A 23,679-nucleotide genomic window follows, 5' to 3' on the forward strand; every position below is an offset into this window, starting at 1 on the left:
GACTGGTCTGCACAGAGTCCTGCCCTCAACCTGACAGAACACCTTTGGGATAAATTAGATGAAGACTGCGAGCTAGGCCTTCTCGTCCAACATTAGTGTCTGACCTCACAAATGCGCTTCTGGAAGAATGGTCAAAGATTAGCATAAACACACTTCTAAACCTTTGGAAAGATTTCCCACAAGAGTTGAAGTTGTTATAGCTGCAGAGGATGGGCAGATGTCATGTTAAACCCTATGGATTAATGGGATGGATGATTCATATGCGTGTAAAGGCAGGTGAGTGAATACTTTTGGCAGAAAAGTGATGAGAAAAATGAAGGGAAAAGCAAATGTATAACTAATAGATTTATTGTATGCTATGTTGGCACCAACACAGAGGGTCAGCTGTGTGAAACACAGAGTTATTAGAAATATTTACATTTTTAAAAATTATTTTATCTTTGCAATTATTGGGTGATGCCCATATGTCATTTATCACACACAAGCTGAAAGTGTGGCTCCTGTCCTCCATGTTTCAATGAAACAGTAAGGGTGATTGAAGAACATTTTGAATGAGCATGAGCATACTGTATATGTATGAATGAACACAGAGTGCAATGACTACAGGCATCCAGTAGGTGTCCTTCTAAGGTTTGCATTCTGCATTCCTGTTTTAATGCAGTTCACTGCTTTGAAAGGCTCCCTGTAAATAAAGCTAATGTGGGTCAGTGATTTTCCTGCTCATGGTAGAGAGAGCCCCTAAGACTTAATCTAAGATCAGTATGAGGTTGGTGCAGGCTCAGTGCAGATCTCGGAGACTCAGTGCAGACCTCAGAGGCCTGATAAACTGAACATGACTTAAAGCCGCTGAGAGGAAGATCAAATGTGGCGCAGGATCTCTGATGTCAGAAACACACAAATATCCCCAGTGTTTTAAGCCTGCATTCAAGAATCCTATCCATCCAAGACGATCTCAGCCGAAGAAAAATGAACACCATCACCATAACAATAATCAATATTATCTTCCTCAGCACTGACAACAACAGGCTGCTGTCCAGTCAGTGATATTTTAATAGAATCTGTTTAAGCCTTACTGTCCAAATTAGATCTGTTGACGTAAACAGACCAGGATTGACCACAAAACTCACTGTAAAAAAAAGAGTGCTCCTCTGCTTGTGTTTCATCTATTTAAACAGTGGTTGTCTGCTAGAAAGTAGGACAGAGGTGGGCCTATTTAGCCATTTCAGAGATTACAGATTTGTTTGGCATTATTGATACCACACAGCAGTTCAGATGACATCAGACCCTAATCTCTTTTCCAGTCAACACAAACCTCATTGAAATTGTTAGGTCATCGTTAACTCATGGCTCATTGGTTCGGAGATACCGCTCACATGAAAGCCTGCTACTGTCCCACAGGCCTTAGGCTCGAGGGTTTTAGGTTCAAGATAAACACAGACTCAGAAGTAATCAGTGAAACATAGGCCTTGCATTCTAAAAGCCTCTTCCTTGTGTAATGCATTAGAATCAAATGAATGAAGACTTTGTGCGACTGCACATCAAGTGGTCATCATGTTTTGAGTATCTGATGCCCTGTCTCAAGACGTCTTTAACTGCAATGTCTTCAGGCCTGTAGGGGAATGTCTATAAAACTTTATAGAGACGTATATGAAGTCTTAGGATATGTCCAAAAACCTCCCAGCTGCTTGTTGTTTTCGAGGTGTTTACTCATTATTGCTATCATAACTTTCTTCATAAAACTTGTGCTTTACAGTAATTCCAAGTATACACTGTGTATGGGTCACTACAGTAATCCTTTAAAGTAACAAATGTAATATTGGTGGATTAGTGTGAAATACCGTATTGAAGTTGTGTTGACAATACTTTAGACTAAATAAGCCCAAACATGTAACACACATTGTTTGTGTGACTCAGCTGTCCATTAGGTTTTGGGTTTGCTTCCATAGCTCAACTGTTTAGTTAAGACAATGATGTGCTTTATGAGTCTTTCTTTTCAGTGAGCTGACAACTTTGCATTATTATTTGTAGCTTCCTCCAGTCTACAGAGATGTTGCACTCCCTTCATCACCGTGCCAAAGGGCATAGTTTTCTTGAAAGTGAAATATGAGTCACTCAGTTCTTAAGACCCAAATAATCTGCTTCTATTTAGTGGTAGACCTTTTACAACAACACATATGGAAGACAATGATAGAGCTCTCCACTCAAAAATGAGTGGAATCAAACTTTTCAAATAAAAATGTGTTAAAGTAACGTTAACAGTTTCTAAGCAGGTAACTGAACCTTTTTTATGGGGGAAAAAAAACGTCAAGTAAATGATTACAGTACTCAAAGCAGTATAAATACAGTGGTGTTAGAGGAAATCTGAAGTAAATGCTGCAGAAAAACACAATCACCTGCATTTGATCTCATGTTTAACTTGTAGGAATTAATGTTGCATTCCTGCAAGCTGCATACTGCATACGCATAAGTCAAGGAATGCATTTAACTAAACGTGGTCAGCATGGTGATCTACCTTTAACATTAATGAGCTTAGTGATCGTCATAAACTAGACAGGTTTGTAAAGATTTTTTAATTGCCTTGCGTATTTTATTAATGTAGATGCTGTGTATATTATTCCTTCACACAAAGACTGCTGGATTTCTGTGTCCAGCAGATTCAGCAGATGTTTTCTGTCTTCTAAGCTTGGGCTCAGCCATCAGCTTGAGTATAAACTGGAACATTAAATTCCAGTGCTGTTTCAGATTGGTTGCCGCTATGGTGTGGTTGTATTTCTGCGGTAAAGTTCTGCTGACTGAGCAAAATACTGTTTGTCGGCATCTTCAGTGCAGAAATGTGAGGCTGGATTTTGCTGAGTACACCCGAATGCATCAAGCATGTGAAGAAGGCAATTAGCACAACTCCTACTTTAATTAAAACTGACTTTTTAATAATGTGTTCACATTGTCCTTTCTATTTTAAGCAAACAGGCTCAAAGTGAGTATATTTGGCTGATTTGATTTAAATGACTTTAATCTCAGATGGTGCATGGTGGTCAAACACAGCTATTAAATTCTGTATGTATGATAGGGCCTTGTAATGCAAGCCATGCAAGATATGGCTCATTAGTGTTACTGACTGTAGTTCTTGTCGTAAGCTCTGCACATTTTTAAGGGGCCTAAGAAAGACAGGGGGAGGAAAAGGTATGTAAATTTACAACAGTGGTAGTACAAATTCAACATGTAAACTAATCTGAACCACTTAAAAAAGTTGTTTCTACCATCTCTCATAATGCGAGTCACAGGAGGGCGTCCTATATTAGCAACACCACAGGCAATACAAACTATAGGAATAGAAACTATAGTTTCAAACAGGAAGCCCCTACACCCTGACCTCCATGCTGCAAATGATGGTCCTTTCACTAAGCATCTGAGAAGTTATCCTCGAAAACACAACAATCTGCAGTCTGAGAATAATAACAATAATTTTGAAAGCTAGAAAATTGTCGGTGTAGTGAGCCAGGTTAGCAAGGTGGAAATGGCAAGGAAAATGGTCATAGACGAGGTAGATCAGAGATGGCGACAAAGGAACAGAGAATGTTACTGAAATTCAGCGAGTAGTCAGAAAAAAAAAAAAAAAAACGTTTTTTTGTGCTTTTGCTTGTTTCATTCAGGAACATTTGAAGTGGGAAATAGGGCCATACAAGAAGGGTACCTAAGCAGCCACTGACTGGAACATCCACTCATGATCATACTTCAGCTAAAAAGCTATGGACAACAAATGAATTGCTTTACGAACCACTGTTGACCCTGATTGGCCTGCAAGTGTAAAAATGGGCACATAGCTTTGGACCTGATTTGTCTCACAGGGTAACTCTCTATAAATGAGGCCTGTGTACATTAACTTTGACATTTCAAGGACTAATAAGGCAATTCACAAGCCTTAAGCCATGTTTAGCTTCCGTTTGCATCTATGGGAGCATTTTCCTGCAGTGGTGTGTTCAGGACCTGGAACCTTTTGAGTTTTCCTAAAGCAGGAACACAGCCACGGAGATGATCTCCGTTCACACAGGAGCCAGTACATTTGAGCACATTTAAATGCCCCCACACTGAGTGCACTACACTACTGAGCTCTGAAGCTGCTCTGGAGAGAGAATTGATCTGTAACCAGTGTGGTTGTTAAATGTGTGAGAGCAAAAAGAGAGGGGCGCACGGGTGAGAAAGAGAGCTGGGGAGAGTGCAGCAGCGAACCGATATTTCCTGTGCTGTGGTTGAGTCGACCGATGTTTCCACTGAGTACCGCGTCGTATTTCAGCCGGCCACGCAGAGGGGGGAAGGAGGGCCGAGGCTGCCGAGAATCGCGCTGATATTTTCCGATTCCTCCGCAAGTTGCCTTTACGAGGAACGGAAGAGCGCGGGGTCTGGTTCTCACGCCACTCGAGGGCTTGCAATGCCAGTAACTTTGAGCAGGGCCCAGCCATTTAAGTGTACGATAAGGGTCGTTGCACAAACGCTGCTTTCAAAAGAACGCATTTCCCCTATCAGCAATTTGGACATTTACTTCTGGCGGTCTCCAGAACAAACTAGTGTGTAGTCAGCCGGCGCAAGGCAAATTCATATCCGGTAAATACTTTCAAAATACATGCCTGAGCCTGAGCGATAATACTATTCAAACCAGCGTATACAAGGACTGTTTCGGAAAATACACACAGCTAATAGCTAAGGTTAGTGGCAGTAACTCTTAGCTTTAATTAATTGTTAAGCATGTCAATTTCAGTAACCAAAGCCATCACACACACACACAGACACACACGCATATTTTGTGCTTAAAAATAATCTCAGTATAATCAATAACATTAGTCACATTTACATTATTACACACTGTGTGCACCATATCCAATAACAGAAATGATACTATACCTTGGGAGAGTCCCGCTGCAGCAGAAAACATCCTTGAACCCTTGAACAAGGGTAATGCTGCTGTGGGGATCACTTTTTTTTTTTTTTACTTTTCCAGTGCATCTAACTGCATCCAGAGTCTTGCTAACTAACAGAGATGGGAGTCGACTCACACCTCACTTCCTCAGTATGTCAGGTTATCTATCTATCTATCTATCTATCTATCTATCTATCTATCTATCTATCTATCTATCTATCTATCTATCTATCTATCTATCTATCTATCTATCTATCTATCTATTCTAAAAACCTGCTGCAATATTGGAGTCCCTTCCCTGTCTTGTGAACAGAGCAGTCTTGTGCGATTATTTGTTTCATGTTGGAATACTTTAGTTTGGTGCCAGAAACTTCAGCAGTAGAGTCTACACATCCACTTGATTCCTGTGCTAATGTTTGATTGTTTGATTAAGCACATATGTTGAGGAGCATGCATGGTGTAACATTATAAACTACTAAGCTATAAAGTACTAAAGTCTTTTTCAATGGCTGCTGGTGTTTTGATGATACAAAAAAAAAACAAATTTAAACTGAATTCCTAAGTTGCTGGTGTTGCAACCACGGTTACGGACAGATAAAACGGCCACGCATTTAAAAACAAACAAACAAAAAAACAAGTTGTCAACATTGCTTTGCAGCCCGTCAAATTTTTTTGATTTATTTTATAGGGAGGAAACGCGGCTTCCGGTTTGTGACGGCGTTGTGCGCTGGTAGCTTGACGCGTCATTGTGGTAGGAGGGGGGAGAATCAAGAACCGAGCTCACTTCTCCTCTTACAGCCAGCGCCGGAGCGAGCAGCCGCCGGTTCCGATGAACCAACTCAGCACTAACTCGGAGAGCATCTCGTAACTGGGTCTGACCGTCCCGTCACATGCGCTGACACGTCTCCAGACATTACACACATCCCGTCGGGCGGCGGAGGGGAACGTTCACTCTGCTGTACTGCTTTGACACATTGTGAATACGCACAGAAAGAGACGCACAGAGGGCGAAGATGTTGTTGAAGGAGTACAGGATATGCATGCCGCTCACAGTGGAGGAGGTAAGTTTGATCCAAGTGTCTCTCTCTCTTTTTCTGTGGGGGGGTCAGTAGTCTACTGTTGGGACGACCTTGGCAGCTAACCCTCTGGGGTTACTGTTCCAGACATGTGGCTGGAGGTTACATGGAGTATGAATGCTTTCCGATGAACTTGAAGCACTTCACTGATCACCAGCCTCGGTCTCTCCTCTGTGTTCGGACTACTCATCTCTACTACTCAGTCAAACATTTCATGAACAGCAGAGTTAACAGCATGGTCACTACTTTTCACCTTGGAGAAAAGGATTCAACTCTTAGAATTTTGTTTTGTTTTGTTTTAAAAAAGGCCATTTTTAAAAGGAACAAAACCAAACAGCCCAGTGAAACACTTCCATGAAATAGAAATATACCATATACCTGCAATAGATGGTATGTTAGATGCATGGGAACTGCATTTTATTCATCACACCCCTACGTGAACATGCACATGATGACAGTAACACAATGCAGTGCAGGGGTCTCTGCACTTGGCAATGCTCAATTGCACTTGTGCTGCACTGATTGATATGAGAAAGAATGGCCCATTGTGTGCATTGTCTGTTTGGTCTCACGACACAGTCTAAAATTAGAAGGTGAAGACGGTGGCTCCCTTGTCCTGGCATGTACGCCGCACAGCGCGGCTGCACCTATTTCAATTATCACCCCTGCCATTGTTGCCTTCTTCATCTGCGTCCCTTTTTGTTGTTGTGATGCGTGATGTGGGCACAGAGGTTGGTTTCTCCCTTTTTGTTGTTGTGATGCGTGATGTGGGCACAGAGGTTGGTTTCCCCGCAGCCAAGGGCTGATAGTCGGGCGGAACGATGGTCTTCACTGACGTCCCGTCAGCTCAGACCCTCAGATGAAAACGCTCGTGCAACATCGTGAAGCTTTAGCAATTCTAAATAAAGCTTGATCTTTCTCATTTCTGACAAGCTACATTCAGGAAAGAAAATAACAAATGAAAGCAGAAAATGTTTCAGATAGGTCACTGGGAACTCTTGAACTCTAGCTTTCGTACACTCTGTAGCTCTGCTCACCAGTGTGTTTAACCCACAGATGACTGCATTAAGTTGGAAAATATTTTCTAGACACTTTTAGAAGGCATTACAGGAACTGAGGAAACCACTGAGTGGGGCAGAAGGAGTCTCTCATTCTGGTAGTAGATTGAGGCACATCCACTTAGCAGTACTAGCTGATGAGATGTGTTTACATCCGCCGCCCACCGGCCTTATCTCACCACGATCTACATTATTACATTACACGACTGACTCACGTAAAAAACAGCGGTTAAAAGGGAAATGTTACCTTCTAATATAATACTGCTTGTAATGAGAAAAAATTGTTTTTGCACAATGGTTGGATGTCTTTGCAGGGTGTGTGTATGTGTGTGAGAGGTAGCATGTGTCTGTTTCCATTCAAACATGTTCAGCAAACCGGCCCCAGCCTTTCAGCGTGCGCTTGGAGCCGAGCGGAGTAGTGAGAGCTTTCTTGTCACGTCCGTTGAACTCGTGAACAGATGGGAGTCATGAGCAGCAAGAGTGGTGTAATTAAAAACTCAATCTGACATCAGAAGTGAACAAATAAAATGTTGTCCTATACCACAGAAATCCTAAATGCAACACCCGATACCTGCTGTTACTCCAAACTTTAACGCGTCTGTCAACACTTGACAAGAGTTGGGTGAGTGATGCTAATGCTAAAAGGCTTCATTACCTCAGCGGTGTTTAAACGGTGGTTTTAGCTGACCTCAAATTTCCACTACAATCTGCTGACACATTCAAACTTTTTTCATTTTCTGTAGGCTTCTTGTTGATACAACTTAAATGAGTACGTCCAAAACTGAACTGAACTTTCATAGAAATGTGTTGGAACTGGAATTTTAGTACGTGCGTGTCATGATTGGCAACAAAAGGATGTGCGCCACATCCTAGAGAAACACAGACTTTCCAAAACAGGTGGTGGACACATTTGACTTATTTCTGTGAACAAGAAGGAGCGTAGCCATCCACTACTGCACAGTTAGATGCTACACTTTGCGCCTCTAGCAGGGATAAAGTCCTCTTTGGATGAATCCCAGGCAGCACTGCGTCACTGAACGTCAAGAGTCCTAAGAAAGAAGCCTCCTTAACGATCTCGAGAAAACACAGAGTAGAAGAAGTGGCGTGCTCTGCCTGTTCTTATCATGGCTGCACACATTGAGCTGTGTGTCATCCCTCGTCTCCTCAAAGTTTCCTGCCTGTTGAAAGGGAATGTACAGAGGGATTGACTGAATAGAAGGAGGAAGGGTGGGGTGGATAGAAGGTGCAAAAAGACACACACCTTAATGCTGACTGCTGTGAGGCGAGTTTTTCCTCCCTTATAAAAGGGAGGAAAAGTATGGGAGAGAGGACAGAAAGACGAGAGGGAGGAGGTGTGGGGGTCATGTGGGAAGATCTGGGAGATTTTCCGCCTTTGAAGTTCTCTGGGGTTGTACACTAATACAGCGTGTGTGCGCACTTGGATTCGGAGTCGCAGGGGCATGCAAGGTCACGTCTCTCTGTGTATTGTCTCCGGGAAGAGATTACTGTCGGCTGCTTGGCCACGTTGCGTCATCGCAATCTTACTACGGCAGATGTTTGAGCCGCTATCCGTGCTGTGTTTATTCAAGTCTGACAAACACCACGCGTTCTGAAGGAATCATGTGACAGTACCAGAGCTGTTCCATGAGCCACAGCTCTCTGTCCTCTCAATCATCTCTGGCGTGTCTGGGTGTGTACCCGACACATCACCACCATCTTCACTTTTACTCACTCTTCTCTACTCATACGTTTTCAATAACAGGCAATGACTAATGTCTTAGCTATAGTCTAGAAAACATGAAGAGGAATAATCGCCTCCAGTGAAAGAAAGAAATCACCAACTACGGCTCATTTAACTCATTTGTGTTCTGCTGAGTGTTAAATTCATCTGGTTACCATGAGGTGACCAGGCAGGCTGCAGAAGAACCTCCTTCTCCTGGCAGAGGAATTGTCTCTGGCATCACTAGGCTAAGGGCTTTCCTGATGTTTCTTCTTCATCTTGATGATTCTTGTGACTCGAATGATGCAGTCACACCTGAAAGTACAGTCAGTGCTTCTTTGGTTTGTCCAAAAACTAACAAACAATTACAAAGTTGACAGAAGTTGCCGGTGAAGCTGCCGATTGATAACACTCGAACAAAAATGGTCCAGTTTATCCAGGACGCCCAACATGAATTATCACACAGATCAAAAACGAATTGAACAGTTCCGGGAAATTACAAAAATGTCTGTTTTCATTTGGTGGAAGGTCTTGAAAGCTAGGATCACAGAATATCTTTGCTGATTGAAATTGCTATAATATACCCAACCAATCAATTCATCGCAAAGGGTTAGGGTTAACCTTCTACATCAGTGGTGTCCACACAATATTTATTGAAACCTTCTGGAGTTTCTACTCCTTGTCCTTGTCGTGCCGTTTCGTTTCGTACTGTCTTCTTACATTTTTTCGTTACAGCCACGTTGGCTCCTCACTCAAGACAAACAGGTCTGTCGTTTACATTCATGAACAGATAATCTGCCTCCCACCTGAGAACTCCTGTTTTCCACCTCTCGTTCGACCAGTTTTGGGGAGGGGTGGCTTAAATTTGGTAGTATGTGGTTGCTAATGTCAACACAGGAGGAGGGGACACTTAGAGGTCTTGATTGACGGGCCAGTGCACACAAACCATTCTGGGAAATATAGCATTGGCGATGTGTGCGCTATATACCAGCGGCTCTGCTCTAATAGACATTTGATATTATCTCGCGAGCCAAATATAATTACACAGAGGGCCAGATTTGGCCCGTGGGCCTGGGTTTGACACCCCTGCTCTAGATTAACTAATGCAGAGCTGGAAGACACATAACTGTCCACTGCACTCACCCTGGCAGCTTTACTGTCCAAAATAAATCATGAATAAAGACTTTTTTGACATGGTACGGAGTAGTTTGGAGGTAACTAATAAGAATTCAATAAGTTAGACCCAAGAGTCTCCTATAGGTTGGGCCAGTTTAAAGTTTTTACAAGTAGCCTGTCCCTCTCATGAAGTAGCACAGGTGATTGTTAGACTACTTTGAACTGGGTAGGACGAGGGTGCACTGACCAACCTATAGAGTTTACAGGTTTTACAGAGTTTACAAGTTTACAAACTATAGCCTATTGAAAGCATAACAAAATGTGTCTTTCAGGTCCCCATAACTTTGGAAACTTATTAAATTAAAAAAAAAGTTTCTGCTTTGTTAAGCCTTATTACATTTCCCAACATTACATTTTCTCATATTAGGTTTAGTTTTCACTGTGTAATAAGCTGAGGCAAGATCACTCGGTGTAACTCAAGTTTATTACTTTGAAGGAGTTCATTCACAGTGCAGCTTCTGCTTTTGAGCCCTGGTTTAAAGTTGCACCTCTAAAGATTTAGATGTAACAGTAAACCAGAGCCACTTAGCGAAGAAATAAGCATTTTCTCTTTTAAGTGCCATGGGAATTACTCTGCTCTCTGAGCTGAGACGTTCGTCAGCCACCACGCCCATTTTTTCCTGGAGAGGATAGAGAGGTGACGCATGAGAGGAGATGCAGATAGATGTGTTTCTTTTTCTGTCCTGCTGTCCGTCTACCATTATGTCTTTCTCTGCCACGGGAGCTCTCACTTACACCTCCCAGTCTTTGTCTGACATGTACTTTTCAAGCACCCCTGAAAAATGCTGACATCACCCAACCCTCGTTGCACGTACGATTTTACACTCGCATGTCTTTATCTGTACGGCAAAAAGAGCACTGCAGGCTGGCTTTGAATTGTGCTCGGATTTACAAAGACCTTGACTGTATCAGCTGAATGTGTTTCTACTAGAGTACTAGATGCATTCAGGGGAAAACGACATTAGAACAGATCTCTTTTGCAGAAGGCCAGTCTCTTTCCCATTAACCGAAGTGACTCAGAGGATGATGACATTCAGTAAAGTATACTGAAAAAGGCACCCATTCAGAGCTGTATTAACTGACTACTCATGGGTTTTTATTCGGTTTGGTGTACTTGATGGACGGCTGTACCCTTTGGCTGAATGGCTATGATCTCCAGCAATAACTGAAGGATTACAACACCATCTGATGGTAAAACACTGTAATCTGCTCAGAGACTTGATCTGGGGCAGTATTTCTTTCCAGCACAGGCTGCCATATGCACAAGAATATCATTATTTGGAAGCAGTGACGGAGCTTTAAAATAGTTGGTTGACGCCCAGAATGAAACATACCTCCTCCGTGTCCACTTGGCATTTAAGAGTGTACAGTTAGCATGCAGATTCACCTAAAGTTACGCTTTCTGGAAAAAAAAAAGCTGCCATTATGGTAATGATGACTGCTTCAAGACTGGGGAGACCCAGGAATGAATGAAGTTAGTTATACCCTTGAGATGTCTCAAAGGTGTTCCAGACAAAACTACAGTGTTCAGCTACAACAGTGCAAACCATTGTGATTTACGGTAATTCAAAAACCCCAAGCTTCTAAAGAGTTAAACACCTTTAGGGGTCCTGCAGGGAAAATAGCTGGTCTAGGTGCTACTGGCAGGCTGAAAAATGGATGGATTGACTCATGGAAGGACGACTGTATAAATGGGAGGATGTGGAGCTTTCTGCTTGAACGAATGGCCGAATGGATGACAGGGAGAACACCTGGGTCGCTGGCTCACTTTTCAAGGCAAGTGCCATTCCTGCCAGTATTCATTAGAGGAAATTTTTATAGTATAATGTAACGCCCCCCGAAAACACATAACTTACTCATGATGTCACTGTGTAAGCTGAACACTTGCTCCTGCACAGCTGAGACCGAAAACAGAAAGCCATTTGTCTAAAAGCAGCAAGTGTGTAGAACATCACCATCTGATGTTCAGATGTTCAGATTCACCATAAGCAAAACAGGATTACAACTGCTGCGTCATATTGTGCTCACTCCCATGGGGGATTATCTGTCATACAGACGTACATTCAAGCGTTCATGTTGTTCAGACTTTGTATCAGTCCTCGAGCATGACATTGACTATTTCATGCATTGCTACCCTCCATGATTAGAGACAGTAGATTGTTACGTAAGTGTGTAGATACAGTAGTGCATCATTCCCTTGGTTACTACAATTGCTGGTTTGTTAAAAGGTTCTGCTAATGAGGACCCCTGATTAGTTGCAATTATTCCACCCCACGGCAGTTTATTTCATGAGGACGAAGGTCGGCAGTGACACCGGAAGTTCCTTTCAAGGTGAATCCATCTGTTTTTTGAGGCGAGGTAAATAAAGTGGACATTGACCTTGGAGGACTGCGTGTTTTTTGGGATGGAAAGCAATATGATGGTGCGAAGTGAGACATTGTCGACTCTTGTGAGTAAATCCTCTATACTGCTTGTTTACACAGGGAGGTGTAATGGCCATTTAGGTGAATATCTGATTTAGTAGTACGTGCACCCCTGCACGTACTACTAAATCAGGAGCCACTGTGTTTTCAAGCTGCTATTATTTTTCACAACCACTGCCATGCATTTGCTGAGAGTATTGTTTTTCTCTCTCCCGATGGCTGGACTCCTCCCATCAACTCCAGGGTTTGTTTAGGAAATGGGGCCTGTTACATGCTGTTTGTTTCGCTGTAAGGTGCAAGGCCCCTTTTGCCATCTGGTATACATGACAATGCTATGATTCAATCAGCATCCCATTTAGTGCCATTTACTCTTCTAGAGGAAACCATCATAGGTTGTGATGGACCATTATCCTCGGATGAGGACTATTCTCATTTCCTCGATGGCTGCCTGTGTGTGCTTGTGTGTCGCCGTGCTTGTGTATTGTATGGACAAAGAGGCTGTTTGGTAACACAAGAGGTACATGAGATAATAACACCTGTGAAACTAATTCACTGTGTCTCTACACGCACACACACACACACACACACACGGCCTTTGAGTTGAACTGTGTGCATTTGTGTCCCGATTATTTAATAGCAACAGGAACACATGATCATTGTCTCTGTTTTGTAAGCTGATCAACGACCTGTGCCTGATAGCTAGCTCTCTAATCCTGAGATGCTCAAATGAGAATGACGATGAGCTCAGTGGGCTAAAGTAATATTAATGAAAAACATTTCAAAAGTAAAATGATGGCTTTTTGGAAGCTATCCTTGCATGAAATTAAACACAGCTTTCACCGGGATTGGAACTTGATCACATCGTTAGGCCCCGTTTCCTAGGAATTCTTCAGGAAAACGAGTGCTGGAATTAGATTCGTTTTGAGTTTTTGTTCTGCTGCGGAACAGCTCTGTGTCTCCATGGAGAAAAAGAGGATTCCTTCTCCCTGCTGCATGAGCAACTCACAGCGAGGATAAGAGATGTTTTCCACTGGCAGCAACTGTCTGAAGGCGGCTGCTAAATCCGTAAACTGTGACTGAAAATAGAGACAAAGCAGCTGATTTCTAAGTCCAAAGCAACTTTTCTTGCAGCGCTACATTCGGACACTGTTTGCCACTGTGAGTGTGCATTGTAATTCTGTATCCCAATGATTGAAAAAGAGAGGAAAAAGGTTTCTATGTTCTAAACATACACATTTTATATTTAGTCTTCAATGTAACTGTGAATACACTCAAATCATTCAAATGCGTATAATTCAATTCAATTTTGTGTATATAGCATCAATAACAATATAAATTCTTAAGACGCTTTATAAAAACTGGCCTGCAACCTCCAGAGCAGCCTGAGTGGCAAAAAACAACTCCTTTTTTAACAGGAAGAAACCTTGAGTAGAACCCAGCTCATATGGAGGGACCCATCTGCTGAAGGCCAGCCGGGTAGAAACAGAGAAGATAGAGAGAAAAGAAGAGCAAGAGAAACAAAATAAACAAACTTCTGTCATAGATACATACATCAAGCTGAAGGGAACACGAAGAATCCAATAATAGATAATGATAATAATAATAATAACAATAATGATAGATGTACAAATGCAGTAAAAGGCTGAGAGACTGGATAAGGGTGAGTTAATGGAATTATGTGTGAGATGGCGCTTCACACACTCTTTACAGCACTCGACATTTGATCCACACGTTCAACTACCTTCAAGTGCATTCGTGCACATTTCTTTTCTGTTCATCAGAACTGTTGAGCATTGTTCAGCATCTCTGACATGAATGATGGCAGGCATTACATGAAACAGTTTATTCTGCGCCTGGATGTGTTTCTTTTAAACTTAGACTAAGACTAAAACAGATTTTAATGATCCACAAGGTAAATTACTATCATCGTAGTTTCACTGTACATAAAAGTAAACACTGATAAAAACCACAAGAAAGATAAAATAAAATGAGATTAAATTAAAGTGAAATAAAAATGATTATTATCTAGCAAAAAATAAAACAGTGTAATCGAAAATCGAATCGAAAAAATTTATAGAATTAGCATTATAACCAAATATAAAAAAGTAGTTGGCAAAACATTGTCCAAGGTGATGTGGTTGTTTGGCCAGTTGCATAGCAACAGTGGCATGGATTTTGTCATCGCATGGTATTTCCTTGTCACTGAGGGATGTAAACGCCAACAGAGTGTGTCGGCCCGTAGAGTCCTGAAGTCGGGCACAGATGTACTGTGGTCCTAAGAACCAGGTCTCCATAGCACTTCTCATAACACACTCCCTCTGGGTCCCATCAAGCGCACACAGTCCATCCATCCTGCTGCCAAAGACCTCAAGTTCTCCATGAGGACAGACTGCACCGCCAACCCGAACCTCCTTCTCCGCTCCTCCACCTCCACCTCCATCTCCACCTCCACCTCCACCTCCACCTCCAGCCTGGCATCCAAAGCACTTCTTCTGATGTTAAGCTGGAATCTCAGGCCTGAAACATCATGTGGCTACATTTAGCAAAATCTGTCATATTGGTACCATTTGGTTGGGTGGTTGAATCGGTTATTTTTACTGCGTATCAGAGCTGGAACGAAAAATGACTTTCATTATTTCTCATTTTGTGTTGTGATTTCTTATGCCTCTGTACTGAACGTTTTTGTGCTCCCTTAAAATTATCAACTGGAACTGAGTGGATCCCACAGAAGCACTGCAGTGTAGATACCTTTGAGCAGACATTGGAGTAGATGGCATAACAGCAGAAGGGGGTTAAATTTTCTGTGCTTGCCCGGTCGCTGACTGATGTGAAAGGGGAAATGCACTTTGAAGCAGTCACAGTTGGCGCATGCTGCTATGTTTTTGTGGAGGTGTACTTCAGGCTGCGTTGAGGGCTACACCTTAGTTGACACCCGGGTATTAACTAATGCCTTGTTTTGCCTCACCAGCAGTCATAATGACTTTCAGGATCCCCATTCATTGAAATGTTGCTCACAATGTCATGTTAAGGGTGAAATGTATATAGAAGTGAAATTGATTGGAACCACTAGGACTGCTGGAGTCATATTTCCCGCCGCTGACTGATCTCTGCATCACTGAGCTCCTGCCCTCCACAGCATCTCCTGCATTTTCTCCGTGACGGTTTTAACTGCCTCACTCTATTATTTATCTTTACACAAACTAATTTTCACAATCCCTTTTGTGTTTTATGAATTATTGAGCAGATTTCTGCCAAAGCCTGAGGGCGGGGGGTTAATGCGATAAACAAAATAAACGCGTCACTTTGCCGTCAGTGTAAAATGTTGGAGATTACAATGCTGTAAACATAGCAGAACGTAAAGATGAACTCTAGCTGTGATACAGAAAATGTTTAGAGGGGGTAATCATCAGGACAATCTAGGGTAATTTGTATTTAGTAGTGCTGAATGGTATTAAACAATATAGTGCCCATAAAGCCCTGCAGTTTGCTGATGTAGCTGTACAGAATCAACAGTCTCCCCTTTTATTACCACTATCTGAGTTTACAATGCCGCAATCTCTGTGAATTTGAATACCACATATCAGTGCATTCAAATTGAATATGTAGCACAAGTGCTTATTCATTAAGTCAACATTCACCTGAGTGCTCCTCGCAAATGCTAGTTACTTACTTAAAATAATGACATTAAAATAGTGAAACAGTGATGTTACAGTCTTTGCAGTCTGTTTTTGGACAGGGTCTGTAATTTGTGTAAGGTCATCTGAATATAAAACTTAAATACAGACTTTGTATTTTTACTGTGCCCTTGTAAAATAAAAGCTCACATTTGCACATGAGTAGAGGCTAAAGTTGGCCCAGGCATGGCCAAACACAGCAGACACTTGAAAATTCAATGCAGCGCAGAATAGAGACACTGCACAAGGCACCACGTGACGTTAATATATCTTATTTCTTCATATGCTCCCTGTTGGATTTAAAGCCTCTAGTCAGACCCCGGTGTGACCTTTTGAAGAAACTGGAGAGAAACATTATCACAAGGTCCACACGTAAACGCACCGTGGTGCTCGAAGCATGGTTTGGGCTTATAATATCATCATTACTTCAGCAAATGTCGTGTTGATAATGCTATCACTTGAGCGTAGAAATGGCTTTAAAATGACCTTGTGTTTATTTGGCTACACTATCTGTGGACGGCTGTCCGCTGCGTCCCTCATGTTCTGCTCTGATTAGCGCTAACTGTTTGGCTGTATGTCTGACTAGCTTTTACCACTACAGGCCATGAAGAGCAGGTTGTCATCTGATCTAACTTAATATTCTGGTGGTCCTTTCTCACCTTCTGTAGTTTCACGTAGTGCGCACGTATTTGAGTATGTGTACGTGTTCACAGGCACAGAGCTCCCTTTTTTTTTTTTTTTTTTTAAAACAACCTGTACTTGTCCAGTAGCTCGAACTCAGAGAGAGACTCTGAAAAGGAGGAGGAATGGAAAATCAGCAACTCTTTTTTTTTCACGCTTCTTTTTGTTCTTGATTGCTTTGTGAAGAGGCTACGAAAGAGTTATAAGAGATTTACCAAGACAGGATGAGGGCAGACAGATTTGAAAGTGGAGGCTCAGCAGATGCTTTCATGAGAGAAGAGGCAGACAGTGGCGGGGAGGAAGGCTGAGTAGTCGCATGAAATATGAAGAAGGTGGGATAGGTTTACAAGGAAGTCATCTATGCTTTAATGCAGCTAGTGGTTTCTGAACAGCTGAGAGAAAGCCAGCCCTGCTATAGGCACATTAACATGTAGGGATGTCCCTGTCAAGTTTTTTTTTTTTTTCCCCCTCGGATCTGATACCGATCTCTTAATATTCAGTATCAGAGAATCTGAGGCCTAATCCGATCTTAAATATACAAAATGTCCTCCCCTGCAGATTCATAAAGACTTATCTTCCTTGTCTTCTCTTAGGTCACAAATACACCATGCGACTGGAATAGTGTTGTTAAAGCTAATGTAGCATGGAGAGGGTAGCTCCTCTTGGCTCTAGAAGCTCAAACAGATGGTAAAACCCTGTGCTCTCTACTCCAGAAATGACCTGGTCAACCAACACCATAAACTCTGAAGCCCTCTCTGCAAAAAATTTCACCTTGACGCTGTTTCTAGAAAACTTTTTTGTGTTTGTCGTCGTGGTTGCTGCGGTGCTGCCTTTGCCAGGTGTATTCCAGTTTTTTATTTTTTGGTAATATTCAGTGACAATCTCCTAACGCCACCTCGTGAAACATCCACATTGCATTATTACAGATTTCCTTCTGACTTTATTTTCCACAGTAAAGTGCTTCCACAGCAGATTATTGGTGATATTTTGGGTCGTTTTGAGGCTACCCAACCGACCCTAAAACAGAAGACTAAGTCATCTTCATTTCGCCAGCTTTGTCTATTGTCAACTAAAAAAAGACAAAAGATGCTTTGACGCTACAGGAACATGGTTTTGGTTTATGGAAGACCTAAAATTAGAACTACAAAAGATCTGGCCTTATATGTGTCCGATCATTTAAAAAATGCCTGAATCTGACCCCCATAGCGATAACGACTGGGACATCCCTATTAGCATAATGCTACTGGTTGCTTTAGTAAGAACAGCTTTAAGAGATGTTTTTGTGTTTCCATCCGAGGCTCCCTCAATTACATTTCCACCTCTTCAATGGAAGCAAGTCTACTTACTCTTGGTACGTCAATGCCCATTATTATGATTATGATTCATAGCTGCTATTTTGTACTTGCTATTTGAAAGTTTTGAAAGATTTTCTTCCGCCGTGTGTTACTGTGGGTAGTTTTACACTCAGGATAAGAATACACTTGTGCACGCTGGTCATCATGTTGTTCTGCTATGCCTGCAGCCCACACACAGGTGCAACGTGTCTTTGGAAGAACTATCAGCTCAGCCCACACAAACACAAATTAGACTGGCTATACATAGCTATATGCTGACACGCTTCATTACCATTTCTTGTTTCTATGGTATCCAGTGCCATCCATCCCTACCATTACCATGAAAACAGAGTGGATTATAGTGATTATAGTGTAAGTAAGACCATCCCTGGGATAACTGTCAAATAATGAAGCAGCTGATAGAGCCTTACCTTCCCTCTGGCCCGGGCTTTAGCTCCAATCACTTCCTTGCAGTGTTTTTTTTTTTTTTTTTTTTTTTTTTTTTTTGTGTGTGTGTGTGTTTTCAGCATAGACTCATTAATGTCAGTGTAAATAGGCTCTGCAGATATTCTTTAGAGCGTTTGTTTATGAGAATGTGGTTCTGGAGGGCTGTATAGTTGTAAATGCAACACATGGAAAATGACATGTGAAGTTAGGTCATTGTCTTTTCTGACTCCACTTCAGCAGACAGTAAAGCATTACGGTGCCCAATTTCAGAAAATAATGAGTGTTTTCTGTGTCTTTTACCAATCCAAGAATTGGGTTTTGCGTATGTAAGACAGGTTTAACTGCCTGGAGCAATGTTAGCGGTTCTGTAAGGTTCTGTAAGTAGCATGCTAAAATTCTCACAATGCTAACATGGTGACGTGTCCATCATGTTGCTATGTTTTAGTTCTAACTGGAGTCAATTATCACACCTGCAAGGAACCTGAAAGTGTGTACCAAATCTGACAACAGTTAGGGTTAGGGATTTTGATAAGGGCATAAATGTAAGTGATTAGAGAACCCAAGGGTCACAGGTTGACCCCGCTACTGTGTGAACGAATGGATGGGTCAAATGTAGAAAAATAATCATCCTCCTAGCCACCGTTCGGCTCTTGACACAGAGTTTCCATTTGGATGCTAAATGTCATCTTACCTGGCCTGCACAAAGTTGTGATGACTAGTTTGATATTTATGCGGTGTATCATCATCCCCTGCATCTGTGCATCTTTCTACCACACAAATGCTAAACTACTCCCGTGACAGCCATTCTGGGGTAGATTCTGACCTGTGCTAGTGTCAGATAGAAAAAAATGAGCATGTTTGTCTCTCGGTCGACGTCTTTGGAGGTTCAAAGTTTTCAAGGAACAGTGATGTATTTTGTGAGGTCAATATTGCCTCGGTCACTTCCACATGAGGGAATTCTGATGAACGAACAACTCATTGAACGAAGCTAATAAACCTCCTGTCTTATCTTAATGGGTTCACAGGAAAGGCTGGTGCTCAGTCAGTCTCTGCCTCTGAGAAAGAGAGTAAGCCAGACCAAATTAGTCATCAGCTAAGGCAGAATAACTGTTCCCCACATGATTGAATTACTGTTCCTCACATGATTGGAAAGTAAAGGTAGGTCACGTTCTAGGTCCCCCCTTTAAAAAAAAAAAATAGAGGTTAGGATTGATTTCTTCCCTCAATGGTATGTATGTGTGTGTCTGTGTGTGAGGCTTGTGTGTATATTCCCCTCTATTTTAGTGTCCTCTTCAACTGAGTCAGCCCTGACCACAGCTGATTTGTAGTGTGATTTAGAGGATTAGGGAGTGAAAATGCCAGCGAAGATGTATTGACTGGAGAAAGTGTGTGTGGACACGTGGCTACACAGCACACAGGGAGGAGAGGAGTAATGGCTGCAGGAGCAAGACGACAGGCTTGCTTATCAATTCATTTAGATACATGGTGATCGTATTGATGGTTCGTTGTCAGATTATAGAAAGTGCTAAAGGAAGTCCTTGTTTTTTAATTAAATGGTAAGAATTAATCTTTTCTCCGCTGTTCCATAAAGCAAGGCAATGGGAACCGACAAGAATAATAACGATATTTGTATTTCCTCTTTTGCTGTGCCTTCCTTGAGTCACACTTGATATTGTGAAGCAAAAGGTTTAAGAGCTTTACGAAAGAGCTTATAGTAACGGGATGCCTTTAAAACGGCCCTTCCCAGTTACATTTAAATGGGTGTGTTATGTTACAAGCAGTTAGCATCCATCCAAAAGGGACTAGAGATGTATTATTATTATTATTATTATTATTATTATTATTATTTTATTATTATTTAAAAAACATGTTTTATTTTACCATCAGATTCCTTGTCCAGTCATTCCAGGTGGCCAACAGATCCTTTGACTTGGTTCATTTGAAAATCATACTATTCAAAGGGTGCAGTTTTTTTTCTTTGTCAAATGTGAATTGCTAATTAGAGTGATCCTGACTTATCATCTGCTATCCAGATTCCTCATCAGTGCAACCTTTATGATTTCCTCCAGTCTTCTGTGTTGCACGTAATTGCTCCCATTGACATTTTTGACAACACAATGATGATGTAGGGCTAGACGATGCGCCATGGAACGCTGTGTGTGCATGGGTGGGGGGTACGTTAGAAAAAGGTTGTCTTATATTTGAAGACTAAACAGCATGCTCGTTGAATAGTGAGAGCACGGTTGAGAATACTCACACAGATAATGCCTCATTACGGGCAATTTGCAGGAATGCATGGAGAGTGCAGCGTTAGCAGCACGTAAGCTAAGCACAAGCAGCTGATTCTTTGTGTCTGTCTAATCAGGAGGCGTTCAAGGCACAGTGTTGTCGTTTCTCAGCCAGTTCTGCTGGAGTAAAACAACATTTGTGTGGTGTGTTTTATACGTCTGAGTCAAAATCATCCAAGCTGCGATGTCAGCATTTAATGGCCGGGTGCGATGTTTTTAAGTAGCAGAAGCAGACGCTGCTACACGTGATCTGTGGCCGCGCTTTCATTGTCCCTACGCAGTAGGAAACAGCGTTGATTACTGACTGCCAGCTATAGAAGGCTTCTTGTAGTGGAATTTATTCCCATGTAACACATGTTAACTGTTGAGAATTTTTTTTTAAATCGGAACCACAACAATCATAAAAATACATTTGTCAACAATACTCTAGTCGGTCATTCTATTTGTCCATACGTAATGGGTGTCATAGTCCTCTAAAAGTGGATCTATATCTTTTTTCTTTAGAGGTATATTTGACTTTCTTTGTGAGTGAATAGTGTGTCTTGTAAGTTGGGCCATGTTTGCTTCTTCCATTGGAGACAATCGAGAGCCATGAGGTTTGCTTTTACTCCTGCTAGTTTCAGGGCTACTTGTACATTTTATTCATTTTTTTCTCCTTTTGATATAAAACTTTGATTTTTGCTGGGCATTCGCCACGTGTTGACTGACCACTGACATATGAAAATTGAATAATTCAGCTTTATGGTACTTACTGTGGGTGCCTCAGTGTCATGGTGCTTCGAGTTTCCATAACAACAGTGTAATATTTCTTCACAGCAGTCTTAAGTGTACCAGCTAGTGGAAAGAAAATAAAAACGGAACAAGGTTGATTTGTATGTCCAGGTCTCTTTTCTGTTCATTTGATGCCATTGGTGCAAACAAACCAAGTGTGCTTCTCATAAAGACTATCTCCCCTCTCTTCTGTCACGGTTCACCCTCCTTTCACTTTCCAGGTTTTACAGCCTTGGAAAGGCAAACAGGGGGCAGATGTGCCGTCTCTTTAAATAGACCTAAAGAGGTCTTAACAAGCGGACTGCTCGGCTCAGGCTGTGGTTAAAATCCTGTTTCCCCTCGCAGCCCCTGAGAAATTCCAGAAATCCCATACAATTACTGTAATTTATTCTCTGTTTGTTTTATTTTCCCCTCATTTTTATGAGGGTATTTCTGGTACCGCCCGTAATCCATCTACTGTAGAAGTGCAGCTGCCTGAAACATTGCTGTTGAAAACATTTAAAATGGAGGAAATGGCAGTACAGGATCTGAGACAGGTTAAAACCTGTACACACTCAGGTCAAACATTAATTTAACAACTTTTGCAATTGATTGAACTGGTCTGTGGTGGAATGGACTGAAATATAATACAGCACAGACAGCCTGGCACGTAAGCCTCAGCACTTGTCTATTTCGGCACATTCAGGGCCTATTCATGATGATTGAAGTCTCTGTGATTTCTGTCCTGAACACTTTTTCCAAAGCTACAGTCCGCTTGGAGTCACAGACTCCTGGGTTGATTCATCCCGTATCGATCACCCTGTGCTAATTCTCTTACTCGCTGGCTTGTTACTGTCTGACCTAAAAGTGTAGCGTTTGTTTGGTGCTGACACTCCGCTGATCACTTCCCACACATTTCTTTTCTCGGTGTGCAGGCTTGTATGTATTTGTGTGTGTATGACTCACTGTCATCCCACATCCTTCCCTTCTGAGGACGACCCTTTTCAAAGTCCTGTGCACAATCCCGGAAATTTACTCTAGGGAGTGGGGGAGAAAGGCAGTATTATATCATTTTGTGGTGTATATTCAATAGAAAATATGCAGTACTGTATGGAGACCTGGACAATGTCATTTGTCATGTACAAGTACTGGTGTATAGAGAATACAGAATGAAACCTGTCTCACTGATCTCAGCATCTGTTCAGTGTTGTTCAGCTAAAACTATAGTAAACATGTAATGCTGCCCTGTTTCTCAAAAGTTTTGACTTTTTGGAATTCTGAAAGTCGTTTCCACCGTGATTGCTTTTCAGGAATGTAAGTGCTTGAAGCTTACAAGCTATCTTTTGTGACTATTTCACTGTGTGTAAAAGTATAGATATATACAGAATATGTATAAATTGTGCACTTGCTTAAAGGTTTGGTTTAAAATTGAACCGGGACTCCTGAAATTGGGGTTCACACAGGGTTTGGCATTTAAATGGTGTCCTCAGTGGCAGGTTGCAAGGACAGCACCGCTAGAAGCCAAGTTAGCTAATGACCTAAAGCTAATTGACAACTCAGTGTAATGTAAAGGTTAAGACATAATGTAAAGATGAAGTTGTTGGAGTGGCTCTGTATAATACTTCAAAGACCCTGCATGCAGCACAACTGAACTGCAAACTCATCACTTACTTTTAATTTCTGAAAACGTCACAACATGGACATTATTGTAAGTTTCCAGCTATGAGATTGTGATTAGTATGACAGAGGGCTGTAAATATGGACACTGCCCAGCCAGTGGATTCTACATTTAGCTGGTTGTACCATAGAAGAAATGCTGCCTCGTCGTTACCTGCTTGTTAGCTTTTTAAACTGTTAGCCTTGTTGGCTTTTAGACATCAACAGTTGTCTAGCAACCATGTTCTCACAGCGTATAGCTGATGGAACTACTTGAACAGCAGGCACTGAAAGCAGCAATATTCTATGTGGTTGGCCATTTTGTCACGTTGAAGGTGAACATACTCAAAGCAGCTTTTTTATAAGTGGAAACGTAGCTGAGCTACAACAGCTTAGCTAAACTGTCAGAGAGGTTGCATTCAGTGTTATCATTAATACATCTACTTAATTACTGCACTTTATCATTTCAGTTCATGCTTTAGTG

General features: G+C 41.8%; 1 protein-coding gene across 3 annotated transcripts in view; it reads left to right on the forward strand.

Moving 5' to 3' along the window:
- The first annotated feature begins 5,622 nt into the window (after window positions 1-5,622).
- Window positions 5,623-23,679, forward strand: part of LOC125000839 (cytoplasmic phosphatidylinositol transfer protein 1-like) — a 69,871-nt gene continuing 51,814 nt past the window's right edge. The window contains exon 1 of one of the 3 annotated variants that reach the window (XM_047576543.1): window positions 5,623-5,973. In XM_047576543.1, coding sequence (XP_047432499.1) covers window positions 5,926-5,973 — 48 coding nt within the window. In that variant the 5' untranslated portion in view covers window positions 5,623-5,925. The remainder of the gene's footprint in view (window positions 5,974-23,679) is intronic. The other 2 variants (XM_047576535.1, XM_047576553.1) reach the window with 2 other exon arrangements.

This window comes from Mugil cephalus, chromosome 2, assembly GCF_022458985.1.
Source record: "Mugil cephalus isolate CIBA_MC_2020 chromosome 2, CIBA_Mcephalus_1.1, whole genome shotgun sequence".
Lineage (NCBI taxonomy): Eukaryota > Metazoa > Chordata > Actinopteri > Mugiliformes > Mugilidae > Mugil > Mugil cephalus.